This window comes from Bombina bombina, chromosome 4, assembly GCF_027579735.1.
Source record: "Bombina bombina isolate aBomBom1 chromosome 4, aBomBom1.pri, whole genome shotgun sequence".
Lineage (NCBI taxonomy): Eukaryota > Metazoa > Chordata > Amphibia > Anura > Bombinatoridae > Bombina > Bombina bombina.
In genome coordinates this window covers 907,893,495-907,908,968 of record NC_069502.1, presented here as the reverse complement: position 1 = coordinate 907,908,968, position 15,474 = coordinate 907,893,495, and the positions used below count along the sequence as shown (strand labels likewise).

At 37.6% G+C, this 15,474-nt stretch overlaps 1 protein-coding gene across 2 annotated transcripts in view; it reads right to left on the bottom strand.

The window, feature by feature from the left end:
• Positions 1–8,942: 8,942 nt before the first annotated feature.
• Positions 8,943–15,474, bottom strand: part of STX11 (syntaxin 11) — a 115,417-nt gene continuing 108,885 nt past the window's right edge. For both annotated transcript variants that reach the window (XM_053711834.1, XM_053711833.1), the window contains one exon: positions 8,943–12,604. In XM_053711834.1, the coding sequence (XP_053567809.1) occupies positions 11,742–12,599 (858 nt within the window). In that variant the 5' untranslated portion in view covers positions 12,600–12,604 and the 3' untranslated portion in view covers positions 8,943–11,741. The remainder of the gene's footprint in view (positions 12,605–15,474) is intronic.

The following is a 15,474-nucleotide window of genomic DNA, read 5'->3' as shown; positions in this document are numbered from 1 at the left end:
CAACACTACCAATAATGTCAAGTTTAAGATGACAGTGGATTTTCAATCCATTCATTTCTTGGACTTAACAGTTTTCAAGGATTCCAATAATCTAGGAACCACATTATGCCATAAACCCACTGACCGCAACTCTATACTAAGGGCAGATAGTTGCCATCCCCCAGCCCTACTAAAAGGCATAGTAAAATCACAATGCATAAGAACAATGCGCAACAATTCTAATGCCGAAACTGGGGTCTCCCAATTGAAAGGAGTGGGTGAGAGTTTCCAGAACAGGGGATACAAGATCCCGGTAATACAGGACGCCATGGAATCCGCTTCAACATTAACACAGACGGATTTGATTCTACCTAAATCTAAAAGGGACACAAGTGATAAGCTCATTATGTCCACCACTTTCACTCCAGTGACAAAAAATGTTGGCCAGATCCTTCGCCAGCACTGGCCAATTATGTCTTCAGACCCTAAGCTCACATTTACTCATAATTTACAACCTATGGTTGGGTTCAAGAGGGGGACTAACCTTAAGGATCTATTGGTGAAAACGGACCCCAAGCAGTGTTATCTGACCGGGAACAAAAGGAATATCAAGGGATCCTATCGCGGTTTGGGCTGCACAACATGTAATGGCCTAGTGGGTACCAAAGTATTCCATCATCCACACACAAATCGAACATTTTCTATCAGGCACTCTATTACGTGTACTACCACTCACGTAATATATTTATTATTTTGTCCATGTTCCTGTTTCTATATAGGGAAAACATCTGGCACACTCCGTGAGCGTATGGCCAATCATCGCCACGCCATAAGGACTGCACTTAAACAAGGTGATTCTGAGCAGCCAGTGGCGCGACATTGCGCCAAAAAGGGACATTCAGTGTCTTCCATCCGCTATATTCTAATTGATCACATACCCCCATTGGATCGGGGGGGCGACCGGAACAAGCAACTTCTGAAACGCGAGGCCCAGTGGATGTTCAGACTGGGCACGATACAACCAGGCGGCTTGAATACCATGCCGGACTTTAAGAGCATTATGTGATCAACAATTGGTGTGCTACATACTTGGGGTATGTCAGGTGGACATTGTGGCTCCGTTTTGGTACACATTCCATTTGCCCCTATTTGTAGGGGGAAGTGTTGTGCACCTAACGGCACGGAACAGGGGGGACATCTGTCTCCATCTTCTCCGTGGAAGCCTGGTCTGCCCTGTGCAATTACCCACTGTTCAAACACGCACCACCAGTCTTAAAGCGGATATGAATACTACTATACCCGCTTGGAGAAATCTCTGATGTGGGGACTGTTTATATGAGCTACATATCATTATCTCTTCTATCTTGTGATATAGGTTGCTTTGTAGTCATGTTTGAGGCTATAATTCCACAATAAGGTTTCCACCCTTATACTTTTTCCCAGCCATTAGATATAATCATCTGCATCTATATTTGGGCTGATGTATGCTATAACCGCCCGATGGCCAAATTTACTTTATATGAACATGATGAGATGCCCCAGCGGTATAGCTGATTATTTGTACAGCCCTACAATATCCCACATATTCCTTTCATTACATATTGCTCTCACTTTATGCATCTATCTGTTCGCATATCGATAGGAGCAACATTCATGCTAACTGTCAGTGGGTCCAAGTTAACTACATGTCATTTTGGTGATACACTTTAACTTTTTCCATCCATATTTGCAGCATTTCACTTGTTTCTTATTTAGAAAATGTCATTCCAACCACACGTACTGATATATGGTCCAATTATTATTTTAATCATTATTATTATTTTTACGGCAACGAGCATATTCAGCATGAATTTATGCTGTTTTGCACACTAAGAAAATCGTTGTTCTGTCCAGTTGGTATTCTGTTTTAAACCCAACACAGGTAATGGCACTTTTGGGTAATTCACATTGTATACGATTACCATGGTTACTGTCACCATGCCAACTTGATGCACTAACACTTTCTAATATTTATTTATAAAATCAAACACAGGAAAGAGGCGCCGTATGTGGGAATCTGAAGAAGCCAACGACAAATATAAGACATGTGCAGGGTACTCACAATGTGACAAGGCACTCCAATGTGCCTATAGGGGCAGGCTGGTATTCACAGCAAACCAGCTGGCTGAACCGGCTAACCAGGATACCCAAGGTAGAGGACTCTATGTCTTGATGGACTGTGTATACTGGATCCAGCAATGTGGGAACAGGAGCTAGGTGCAAACACAGGCACACCACTGTGTGAATCTGTAGGAGTACACAGGTAAATATGCAATCTGTGCAGGGTACTCACATTCTGTAGCGGCACTCAGTTGTGCCAGTAGAGGCAGGCTGGCTTTCTCAGCAACCCAGCTAGCTGTGTAGAGTATGAAGCAGGATACTAGGCCGCAATCAGGATTGGCAGGTAGCTCAGAAATGGACAATTGCAATGAGGATATATGATTAAAAGAAGGATTTTAATAAAAATTAAAAGCAATAAAATACATATATTCCTCATGCACAGTAAGTAAGTAGCATGCAACGCGTTTCTCGGTGTCAACCGTTTCCTCAGGCATGTGTTCTAACTCTACATAAACATCTTATAAAGGCCTGAGCTACCTGTATTGCCCCACCCTTCATGACAAAAGAAACCAATCAAAAAGGCCCTTTGTTTAATTGCCCATTAGTTGATACACCTGCACACTTCTCATACCAAACCCTAATATGCTTGCAGGGCTTGTACATGTGTTGTATTAAATGGGGGAGGAAAACCTAACTAAATGTCTTTTTGAAAAAAGTGCCCCAGTTGAGGATCATAATAACATTACTGAATGTTTAAAGAATAACATATATGCTCCCGGTATGTGGCCTTAAATAAATAACATACTCTCTGCGATTGACCTCATTCTATAACCATAAAACCAAATATTCATACCTGTCTGCTGGTCTTTGGCGTAGTACCTAACAAATACACAAAATATCCAAATATCGAAATTTTTCTATATTAGATCTTCTGTATTTCACTGTGGATCACTAATCGCCTAATACACACAATTTTGTCAAAAACAAATGACCGCCACCCAGATCGTAAAAAGTAAACAATCCTCTGTGATTGTTTGGCGTCTGACGTCAACGCCAATGATAGGCTGATAGGTTCCAACTTTCTAACCAATCCTAAATGAGAACCGCTACACACCCCCACTGGAGCGTGTCCGCGAATCTTCAAACTCATAACAAATGGAAAAAAGGCTCTCTCATTGAAGTCCTCGGTGCCCACAGCCCTCTGTAAACATTACCAGCACCGGCTCTGGTACCGATCCGTGTCGCAAGCTAGATCCAGCTCCCGCATATAGGCCAATTTAGGGGAAACTTCTCCCAGCTCAGGTCCATCAGCGGCAAGACTCACCTCCTCACTACGTCACTCAGCTGTCAGCAACATCCTCCGTAAATACTCCCACAACTGGGTACACTCGCTCCTATGGCTAAGCGATACTAGTGCCAGCAGCTATTCCTGTTGTTTAGCCTATGATGCAGCAAGGTATCTAATGGGTGACATTGTATATATGGCAAGAAAAGTTGAAAAGATTATCGCCACTATATGATCCAAAATGAATCTCTACCTAGTGCCCCAATATACAACCCAAAACAAAAACGAGACAAACTGACCCTCTACATGATCATAACCACCATGCTTGGTGGTCCATACCTAAACTAGGTGTGCTCTCAGCACACTAATATTTATAACAAGTGTAACAAGTAAACGTGCTAATTTTTTTAGAGTCCAATACACTCACTGGTCTATATTGTATTAACAACATTTTCTCTTTATAAAATACTGTATGTCAGAAAATGATTTACATATTGTAACCCTTGATTGATAAGGTACAATGACCTACCAAACCCCTTATATACCACACTATCATCCCTGCCAGTGCTATGCATTAGAGTTATACTAAGAAGGTCATTAGTTATAAACCACTATGTGCATATGACCATGATAAAAAGTGCTTCACATATTGTGACCCTTATTTATTAATATATATAATAATAATATCATACCATTCTCCTCATACTCAAATACTTCTAACCTTACTGGTGCCATAAATAACTAAATGGTCCTAAATCCCTACCGAAAATAATCATGTGAATAATGGACAAGTGATACTAAATTAACCCAAACTTTTATCCTATCTCATTTAACATAATACATATGTAAAATCAATCAGTGAAGGTTCCTGGTCATGATATACCATTAAACGTGATATATATACAATCATAAACAATTATAGTGATGGTGATGACTAATGTTGTGCGTGATGTATATACTAAATCAAAAATGGTCTGTGTATATAAGAAATTCTCAAATGGGAATGTGTTGGAATCTGTGTGTGATGTAATTTTGTTGTGTAATCTCCATATAGTGGTATATGTGTATAGTGATATCCCTATGTACCTGAAAGAACAATTAGCTCTAGGTGTGTGTATATAGAGAAATGGGCAGATGTCAACATAGGATTAAACTCCGGTTCACAAAAAAGTGCACAAAATCATACAAAGCTTGCAGTGTCTATCACTTCATTGAGACCTGATGGAAACAACGTTTTGAACCTATAGATCCAATAGGTCTCTTTTTGTCGGAGTCGTGAGAACCTGTTATATCTGCGACTAGGTGGAATACTTTCTAAGGGGGTAATTTTAAATCTACATCTCCCTGCAGTGTGTTCCTGGCAAACATGTCTAGGTACACTGTGTTTCATAGATTTGTTTTTAATGTTTCTTAGATGTTCGCTCCACCTGATTCTTATTTTCCTGCAGGTTCTTCCAATATACTGGACCCCACATTCACAGATAAGTACATATATTACATATGAAGAGTCACAAGTTAATCTAGAGGTTATCTGATGTTGTTCTCCAGTTGTGTAAGATGTCACATTAGAAGCTTTATGGGTAATATAATCACACATAAAGCACCGGGTCTTGCCACACCTAAAGCTGCCCTTAAGTAAGTGTCGAGTTGTCATCAGTGCAGATTTATTTAAGGTATTTTTCTGTGTTGTACCTTTAGATAGCATAACCACTTTACTGGGTGCTAATTTTTGTTTTAAGGTAGATGCCCTGCGATATACAATCTTGGGTCGTCCAGGTAATGTTTTCTTCAAAATGGGGTCTCTCATAAGGAGTGGCCAGTGTTTGTCTAAGATTTTTCCTATAGCTTTGTGATTAGAGTTATATTGGGTCACAAAAAGAGGGATCTCCTTAAATGAGTCCTCTTGTTTTTTCTCATCATTGTTTTTTGTTGACAAAAGTAATTTAGTCCGATTGAGTTCCCTAGCTCTTTCGTAGCTATTAGTTACCAGTTGTAATGGGTAGCCTTTCTCTAGAAATCTTGACTTGAGTGTTTGGGATTGTTCATCATACTTGTCTATAGAGGAGCAATTGCGTCTTATTCTACAAAACTGGCTGAAAGGGATATTTTTCTTCCAGTTTAGTAAGTGGTTGCTGCCAAAGTGTAAGAAATTGTTACAGTCAACTTGTTTAAAATAAGTTGCAGTACAAACATTGCCATCAATGTCCCATGTAAGGCTTAAATCCAAAAATTCTATTGTGGATTGCTGTATGTTGGAGGTGAAACCAATGCCCATATTGTTATTGTTAAGATGTAGTACAAATTATTTTGCCTCAGCTAAGGAACCATCAAAAATAAACAAGAGATCATCTATGTACCGGCCATAGAACACCAGATTGCCCCACCAATTCGAGTCATAAATATACAGCTTTTCGAAATGGCCCATAAAGAGATTAGCAAAACTGGGGGCAAATCTGGTGCCCATGGCCGTACCTTTGATCTGCAAATAAAATTCATCTTGAAACTGAAAATAATTATGATGTAAAATAAAATCAATCAATGTGAGCAAAAATTCCTTTTGTGTTTTGGGCATATATATGTCTCCCTCTAAATATAAACTAGTAGTGAACAAACCTATCTCATGCGTGATGTTGGAATACAAAGATCCTACATCACAAGACACCCATAGGGTATTGGTATTCCTATTTAGTTTAATCAGGGATATCTTGTCCAATAGATCTTTAGTGTCTTTAATGTATGATGGTAGATTACACACATATCTCTGAAGATAAAAATCTACGTATTCCGACAATTTGTCCGTCAAGCTGTTAATGCCAGCAATAATCGGTCTACCTGGAGGCACTTTATCATCCTTATGTAGTTTTGGAAGATGGTAATAAAAAGGTATATCGGGATGATTTGGCATCAGATATCGTTTTTCTTTTTTGTTTAGAATACCAGAAGTGTGACCGTATTCCAGAATTTTTTCCAATTTTTTGGAAAATTCCAAGGTAGGATCAGATGTCAACTTTCTGTAGTATTCTTGATCCCAAAGGATGCGTTTGGCTTCCTTAAGGTAATCACAAAGATCTTGTAGAACAATCCCACCCCCCTTATCAGCCGCTGATGGACCTGAGCTGGGAGAAGTTTCCCCTAAATCGGCCTATATGCGGGAGCTGGATCTAGCTTGCGACACGGATCGGTACCAGAGCCGGTGCTGGTAATGTTTACAGAGGGCTGTGGGCACCGAGGACTTCAATGAGAGAGCCTTTTTTCCATTTGTTATGAGTTTGAAGATTCGCGGACACGCTCCAGTGGGGGTGTGTAGCGGTTCTCATTTAGGATTGGTTAGAAAGTTGGAACCTATCAGCCTATCATTGGCGTTGACGTCAGACGCCAAACAATCACAGAGGATTGTTTACTTTTTACGATCTGGGTGGCGGTCATTTGTTTTTGACAAAATTGTGTGTATTAGGCGATTAGTGATCCACAGTGAAATACAGAAGATCTAATATAGAAAAATTTCGATATTTGGATATTTTGTGTATTTGTTAGGTACTACGCCAAAGACCAGCAGACAGGTATGAATATTTGGTTTTATGGTTATAGAATGAGATCAATCGCAGAGAGTATGTTATTTATTTAAGGCCACATACCGGGAGCATATATGTTATTCTTTAAACATTCAGTAATGTTATTATGATCCTCAACTGGGGCACTTTTTTCAAAAAGACATTTAGTTAGGTTTTCCTCCCCCATTTAATACAACACATGTACAAGCCCTGCAAGCATATTAGGGTTTGGTATGAGAAGTGTGCAGGTGTATCAACTAATGGGCAATTAAACAAAGGGCCTTTTTGATTGGTTTCTTTTGTCATGAAGGGTGGGGCAATACAGGTAGCTCAGGCCTTTATAAGATGTTTATGTAGAGTTAGAACACATGCCTGAGGAAACGGTTGACACCGAGAAACGCGTTGCATGCTACTTACTTACAGTGCATGAGGAATATATGTATTTTATTGCTTTTAATTTTTATTAAAATCCTTCTTTTAATCATATATCCTCATTGCAATTGTCCATTTCTGAGCTACCTGCCAATCCTGATTGCGGCCTAGTATCCTGCTTCATACTCTACACAGCTAGCTGGGTTGCTGAGTGCCGCTACAGAATGTGAGTACCCTGCACAGATTGCATATTTACCTGTGTACTCCTACAGATTCACACAGTGGTGTGCCTGTGTTTGCACCTAGCTCCTTGTTCCCACATTGCTGGATCCAGTATACACAGTCCATCAAGACATAGAGTCCTCTACCTTGGGTATCCTGGTTAGCCGGTTCAGCCAGCTGGTTTGCTGTGAATACCAGCCTGCCCCTATAGGCACATTGGAGTGCCTTGTCACATTGTGAGTACCCTGCACATGTCTTATATTTGTCGTTGGCTTCTTCAGATTCACACATACGGCGCCTCTTTCCTGTGTTTGATTTTAGATTTATAACCTTTGGAGGGTGAAGATCGAGTGCTGCCTCCAGTCCCATAGAAGACAGATACCTATACCAGATTGGGTTATCCTGGACTTTGTATATTTGTCTATCATCCTGATCTAGGATTGGGTATAATATTGTGAATACACACACTTACATTGTATCTATGTTATATTAGTACTTTGTTGATTGTTTGTCTGAAACATCCATATATGGTCACGTGGGCCTACATATATATTATACACCGTTCTTAGTAGCGCCCCCTATTGGGTTATTCCCTTTGTTCTAATATTTATTTATCACTATTTTAGGCATTTGTGACAATGCTCCACATGTTTGTCTATATGAAGTTCTCTACATTAGTATGTCACACAAGAATGTTTAGACATGTAGATTGCACAACTTTATGATTAAGTTCACGATTGTATATTGGAACCGTAAACCGGAAGTGAGGTAATGAAACTTCCGGTTTCGGATAGCACTGGGGAACGCAAGATGCGTTCCAAGCTCGAAATATTGGTGCACTTTTTTGGAGAGACACTAAGGTTGGTGTGATTTAATTTGTATGTAACACTATAAATGAGTTGTATTTTGTTTGTTTTGTATGCTGATGAAGGGGTTGTGAACCCCGAAAACGTTCCATTAAATTGTTTTTTTTTTTAAAAAGTCCTGAGAGTGCATTCTCTTGTTTTCTATTTGATGCTATATCATTGCACCCAGGCGAGTTGGCTATCGGTGGGCTGAACTGGAAATTGTCTACTATATATATATATATATATATATATATATATATATATATACACATACACACATATATATATATATATATATATATATATACACATACATACAGGCAGACACACATACATACACAGACACACACTATATATATATATATATATATATATATACACATACATACTCACACATACATACGCACACACACATATATATATATATATATATATATATATATATATATATATATATATACACATTACAGGTGTTTTATTCTTTTATGAATTAGTTTTAAACAAAACAATTAGCTTGGACTCATATATACATGAGCATGAACACATGGGAAAAATTTTTTAAAGTATAAAATGTTACCAGTCCACTTATATTTTCAGACTCTTTATATTTTAATAAAAATAACGTTATAGATTAATTATAAAAGGGTAGAAAATTAAGAAAATATCCATTGCATTGTCAAAAACAATAATAATGAACAGACATATACATAAATGTGTAAAGATCAAAACAGAAAGAAAAAAAAAAGCCAGAGAGACTGAAATAGGCAAATGAACAATATAAACCTTTTTACAGAAAAAGTAAAAAAAAAAAAAAAGATCGTTATACACTTCAATGAGCACATTTCGTTGTGTTAATATAAAAAATACAATATTTAAAAAAAATGCCCCATTCAATTTGTACATTCAAATATTTAAAGTGATACTGAACCCAATTTTTTTCTTTCATGATTCAGATTTAGCCACCAATCAGCAAGCACTACCCAGGTGCTGAACAGAAAATGGGCTGGCTTGTAAGCTTACATTTCAGTTTTTTCAAATATAGATACCAAGAGAACCAAGAAAAATTGATAATAGGAGTAAATTGGCGCATGCAATTTTAAGCAACTTTCTATATAAATCATGAAAGAAAAAAATTGAGTTCAGTATCCCTTTAATATAATGTGAATACATTAATACAATATATATATAGGTTAATAGGCAGCAAATAAGAGCAAACAAACAATATAGTAATATACTATATAGTTATAATGTAAAGTTCTTCCCACGTCTATTTTTTCTCTTTTCTATCTTTGTTCTCTTTTCTTTTTTTCTGCCTTTCTTATTGACCTTCCTACCCTGCCTTTTTATCTCCCTATGTTCCTTTATTTTCAACTTACCTACATTTCTCTTTCTTCCTAAACTAATGTCCCTTGTTTTCCAAAGCTGATAATTCTATAAAGATGTGAAAAGTTAGGTCAGTAAAATCTTACTCAGAAGGTCAACAGCAAAATTATTCAAATCAAAGGTGTGTGTGTTTTTTGTGTGTGAGATAGCAGATAGGGGGTGGTGGCAGGGGGTGAGATGGAGTGCAAGTGGTTTGTGGTGTAAAATAGAGGATCAAAGCTGGGCGGCTACAGGCAGAATCTCGGCATGTGGCCTCTGCCACTAATTTAGGAGATCAGTTAATCATAACTCGTGGGCTTTACTTTTACATTATAGCGATACATTATACTTTGGTATTAGCATCATATTTCTTAATTTGGGTATCCATTTATTTCTGAATGCGTGTGCGCTTTTGTTTTTTGTAGTTATTGCTATACAAAATGTTGAAAATGTAATAAGGGAAATAGTAAAGCCATCTGTGTATGCAGCATTTTAATAGTAAACTGGCCAACAGGTAATGTGCCTATATGATATAGTATAGTTTATTTTGCTCTTGTAGTAGACATGAACCTAGTTGGACCTTGTCTGCTTATGTGTCTAAAAACATACAAAAAGTGTGTCATTGAACACATTATTTAAAGGGACACGAAACCCAAAACATTTCTTACATGATTCAGATAGAGAATACAATTAACAAAAAAAGTTTCCACTATACTTGTATTAGCAAATTTGCTTTGTTCTCTTGTTATTCTTTGTTGAAGAGATAGAGCATGACATTTTAATAAGCTTTTCAATGTGCGTAGATTATCTAATTTGCTTTGTTCTGTTGGCATCCTTTGTTTAGCAGCAATGCAACTTTGAGCTAGCTACTGATTGGTAGTTGCAAATATAAGCCTCTTATTGACACATCTGATCGTGCCCAGCTAGCTCCCAGAAGCGCGTCGCTGTACCCATTGCTGCTTCTTCAACAAAGGATACCAAGAGAATTATGCACATTTGATAATAGAAGTAAATTGAAACGTTTTTTAAAACAGCAGGCACTATTGAAATCATTAAATAAAAATGTTCTGTTTTCATGTCCCTTTAATAGGAATTATTGGTATTTTAGATTGATTGCAAAAGTCATTACAAAATCTTTAATAAAAAAAAAAAAAAAAAAGACTTTTTTACTAATTGCACACGTTAAATTATTTTTTAAATTTGTAGAAATATTGCACTCATAGTCAAGGAATATATTGACCATGATGCCAATAAGTAAGTGACTCGTGTGGTTAGAAAAAATAATTTACTACATTTAGAAAATATCTGTTTGAAATAAAATATTACGTGTGTCCCCATCTGGTAATTCTGTTTGGACATTTTGGAGTCACCTTTTAAGGTAAAAGATTGTCAGATATGGTATTTTCTTCAGCCTTTTTTTTTCTTTATGTAAGGCATAAAAACAATATATCCATTAACTGTACCATAAATACTTTTATAAACATCCATATTATTCAGAACAGGGCAGGTTACTGAAATCGCATTAGGTTTAATGTCTTCATAATTGAATCACTTTTCATTTCTTCATATTATCAGTTTGATTACAAACACTATATTTAAAGAGATATGAAACCCAATTTTTTTCATTTCACGATTCAGATAGAGCATGCAACTTTCTTATTTACCTCTAGTATCAATTTTCGTTCTCTAGGTATCTTTTGTTTAAAAGCAGGGATGTATGCTTAGGATCCGGCCCATTTCTGGAGCACTATATTGTAGTAGTTTTGCAAGAGCACTAGATGGCAGCACTTTTTCCTGCCATGTAGTACTCCAGATGCCAACCTAGGTATCTCTTCAACACAGAATATCATGGGAAAGCAGCAAATTTGATAACAGAAGTGCATTGGAATTTTTTTTAAACGGTCTGGTCTGGCTGAATCACAAAAGAAAATCTTTGGTTTCATATCCCTTTAATTTTAATATTTTACAAAGCAAATATATGAATGTGTCCAACTAATAATTTTATCTTTTTTTAAAGAAAGTTCAATTGCAGCAAGGACAGCAACAGCAAAACAAACTTCGACAAGGATTCTTCCTCTTATATTCTACAGCCTGCCTCACTTGGACTTTTGCTGCCCCAACATAATCTTTTACTCTTTCCATGTTTATCTCAACAACATTCAAGGTCTCTGCTTGGTCTTCCACCAGCAAGGCCATCTGTAGAAAGAGATCATGAACCTCCTTGATACGGCTCTCCAGTTTTAGCAGTTCCTTGTGTCTTGTTTCAATTTCATTCAGGGCTGAACGGGCAACTTTGACATCAGACAGCAAGTTTTCAGAGAACACATCCCATTTACCTTGCTCAATCATGTCTTCTATTTGATTACCAGATACGTCTTTCCCCATAATCTCAAGCTGACGCTGGATGCGGATCTTGCAATTCTCCCTCTGAACCATCTCAGCTTCATTGTATTCAAGCATGGCTTTTTGGAAGGCACGGGTTAGGGTCATATACTGTGCTTTGGACACCCGTGCAATAACTGAACTTTCTCCAAATTTGCTCTCAGCATCCTCACTCAAGTTTTTCAGGTTTTGAAGTTTTCTGTGGATACCTTCTCCACGTATCTTAATATCTTTGGCAATGCTGTTGGAGTCTCTTTTGATGCTGCTAAGGCGACGCATTGATGTAAGAAAGCGAGTGGTTTGCTTTCCCAAGCGTTTAACATCTACCTTTAACAAATGATTTTCAGTCCGGATATGCTGCAGGTCTTGATACAGGGCAGCCAAGGAGTCATCCGTCTCAAACAGGGCAAATGCTTGTGGGAGCTCATCTTCATTATTTTGAACATATTGACTATGAAGCCTTGCATATTCAAGCAGTTCACTGAGACGGTCCTTCATGGCTACTATATAAAAAAACAAAAAAAGAAGACACATTAGTAAAAAGTAGTTGCAAAGCAAATTTAGATTGTATAAAAATAATAATAATAAAAAAAATAACACCTATGATCAACTATTTGCAGGTAAGATTAAAGGGATAGTAAACACAATTTTTTTCTTTCATGATTCAGAGAGCAGAGATGCGCAATTTATATCCCCCGACACCCGGGACATGCAGTTCTGGGCACCGGGCAGGTGGATTTTCCCCACATTTAGCCCTGCTGCGGGCTAGTAGTGCACCTGAGTTACTGCTGTAGCAAGCTACCCAGTAGAAAGCCAAAGAGCCAGAGGTGGGGCTACACGCTAGTGCATGAGACTGTGAGAACTGCTGGGGGATATTAGCGTGTCTCTCTATATTCTGACACGGCTTCCCTAGTTTGCCACTAACAATACGATAGATTTGGCCAGTGTCACATGATGTTAGGGACGTGTTTCTTGGGAAGTATCTGATGGATGTAACAAGAAAGAGCTGATACAGCGTGAGTGGGGAATCCTGGAGACTCGTGTGGGGCTAATTAATTTCCAGGTGGGCGGGGACTCAGGGACCAGCGCTCAGGAAGCCATCATAGGGCACGCTGGAGGTTTGTTTATCCAATGCGGCTCAGGAAACCGTCTTAGGGCGCACAACAGGTGTCACATTTTGTTTATTTTGTTGTTCCACATGGCAAGCGGAGTTTGGATATTGAGATAGGAAAAAGCAGGTTCTGAGTGCATAACCCTAGGCTAGAGAGCGGTTTTGTGAGTAACATTATTTGTCTATTTGCAGGCTAACTTGTGAAGAAATATTGCTTCTATAATAATACATACAGCTTCCAACATGTTTATCTCATTATCACAATTATTGAATGAAGGTTTTTTGAAGCTCAGTATTGATGAAAGCTTTTGATTTTGTGGACAATGCAAAGTTTACTGCTCAGGAAGCAGTCTTAGGGGTGGTTATCCAATGCGGCTCAGGAAGCAGTCTTAGGGTGCGCTGGAAGTTTACTTTATATTAATTATATTGCAGAACCTGCAATATATTAAATGAAAAGTATTCCCTCCCTGGTGGTCTAGTAGGGGAGCATTTGGTCTGCACCTCTGTATGATGCAGACCATACTAATCGCTCCCCTCCTGGTTCCAGCTCAGTGTGAGTGCAGCATGCACTGACTCACATCACTGAGAGCCAGCCAGAAGGAGCTATTAATAAGGTCTGTACCAGACAGAGGTGCAGACCAAATGCTCCCCCCCTAGACTACCAGGGAGGGAATACTTTTATTTAATATATTGCAGGTTCTGCAATATATTAAATATAAAGTAAACTGCAAATGGCCAATAAATTAAAATCAAAGGGATTTATTTTCTTTATTAAAAAACAACACAAAAAACTGGACCCCCAGAGATTTGAGTGTATAAATTTATGATTGTGGGTATCTGGGAGTTTATGTGGATCTGTGTATGAAACGGTGTGTTTGAGCGCATCCGTAAATTTATGCGAAACACCATTCATACTAACATCGCACACAGAAAAAAGAGAAATCACATTTACTGACATTGCACTCACGCACAAACTAATATTACATATACAGTGACATTAATAAACACACACAAATACATAAGGACAATGCAAACAAAATAATTTGATTGTTAATACAATAAAATTAACCCATTATGATAATTATCTGCAGATGAGCTGCAGATTTATTTTGCACCGTAAGGGGTTAGTTTTTTTGTTTAACTTCCTCATGACAGTGATTTACAAAATACAGTGTCACTAAGTGTCTCATTCAGTGCAGGCGCACATTGAATGCCACGTGTCTAACCTGGGAACCATTTTTAGATTTTTGTTTTAAAAGTATTAGGCCCAGAATTCCAACAAAATATTGAAATCAGGACAAATTAATTAATTTATTCAGTATTTCTCTTTAGGTGCCCTAGTTTAAAAATAATAAGTAAAATAATTTTGTGCATTAGGACAAGTAGATTGTCATGAAGGGCAAGTAGATTGGTCTCCCACTTGTCCTTTTGACAAGTAAATTTTTACACCCCTTAATAGAGCATGCAAATTTTAAGCAACTTTCTAATTTACTCCTATTATAATTGTTTCTTCATTCACTTGCTATCTTTATTTGAAAAAGCAGAAATCTAAGCTAAGGAGCCGTACCATTTCTGGTTCAGAACCCTGGATAGCGCTGGCTGATTGGTGGCTACATTTAGTGCATCCCAGGTGGCTGAATCAAAAATGGGCCGGATCCTAGTCTTACATTCTTGCTTTTCAGATAAAGATAGCAAGAGAATGAAGAAAAAATAATAATAGGAGTAAATTAGAAAGTTGCTTAAAATTGCAGGCTCTATACGAATCATGAAAGAAAAAAAAATGGGTTTAGTATCCCTTTCAAGGAACAGGAAAGACAAAATCAAACTCATCATTCAGATAGCGCAAGTAATTTTAGTTTTAAATACAAAAAACAAACAAAGATGAGATATTTCCCATACATTTTGTACACTGCAGCTGGTATAACCAGTCATTGGAAACCTTTTAAGGGGAAAACAATTTTACAGTACACTGCCCCTTTATTTTTTCCATTTGAAATGTTTATAATTCTCTATTTAGTATATGTCTGTGGAGTCTGATACCTAATTACTTATTTTATATTTTGTGTAAACTACAGCCTGAAGTTGGTATTATCAGCAGGTTTAGCAGTCTAAACACAAAGATATGTCCTAGCTTGTAAATCTTTGTAACTCTCTTTCTATATTTTTCTTTAGAGGAATTAACCAGGATTACATACACAAGCTCAAGAATGTAGAAATATCTAAACAGAGTATTATTTACATATTTATATAAATACACACACA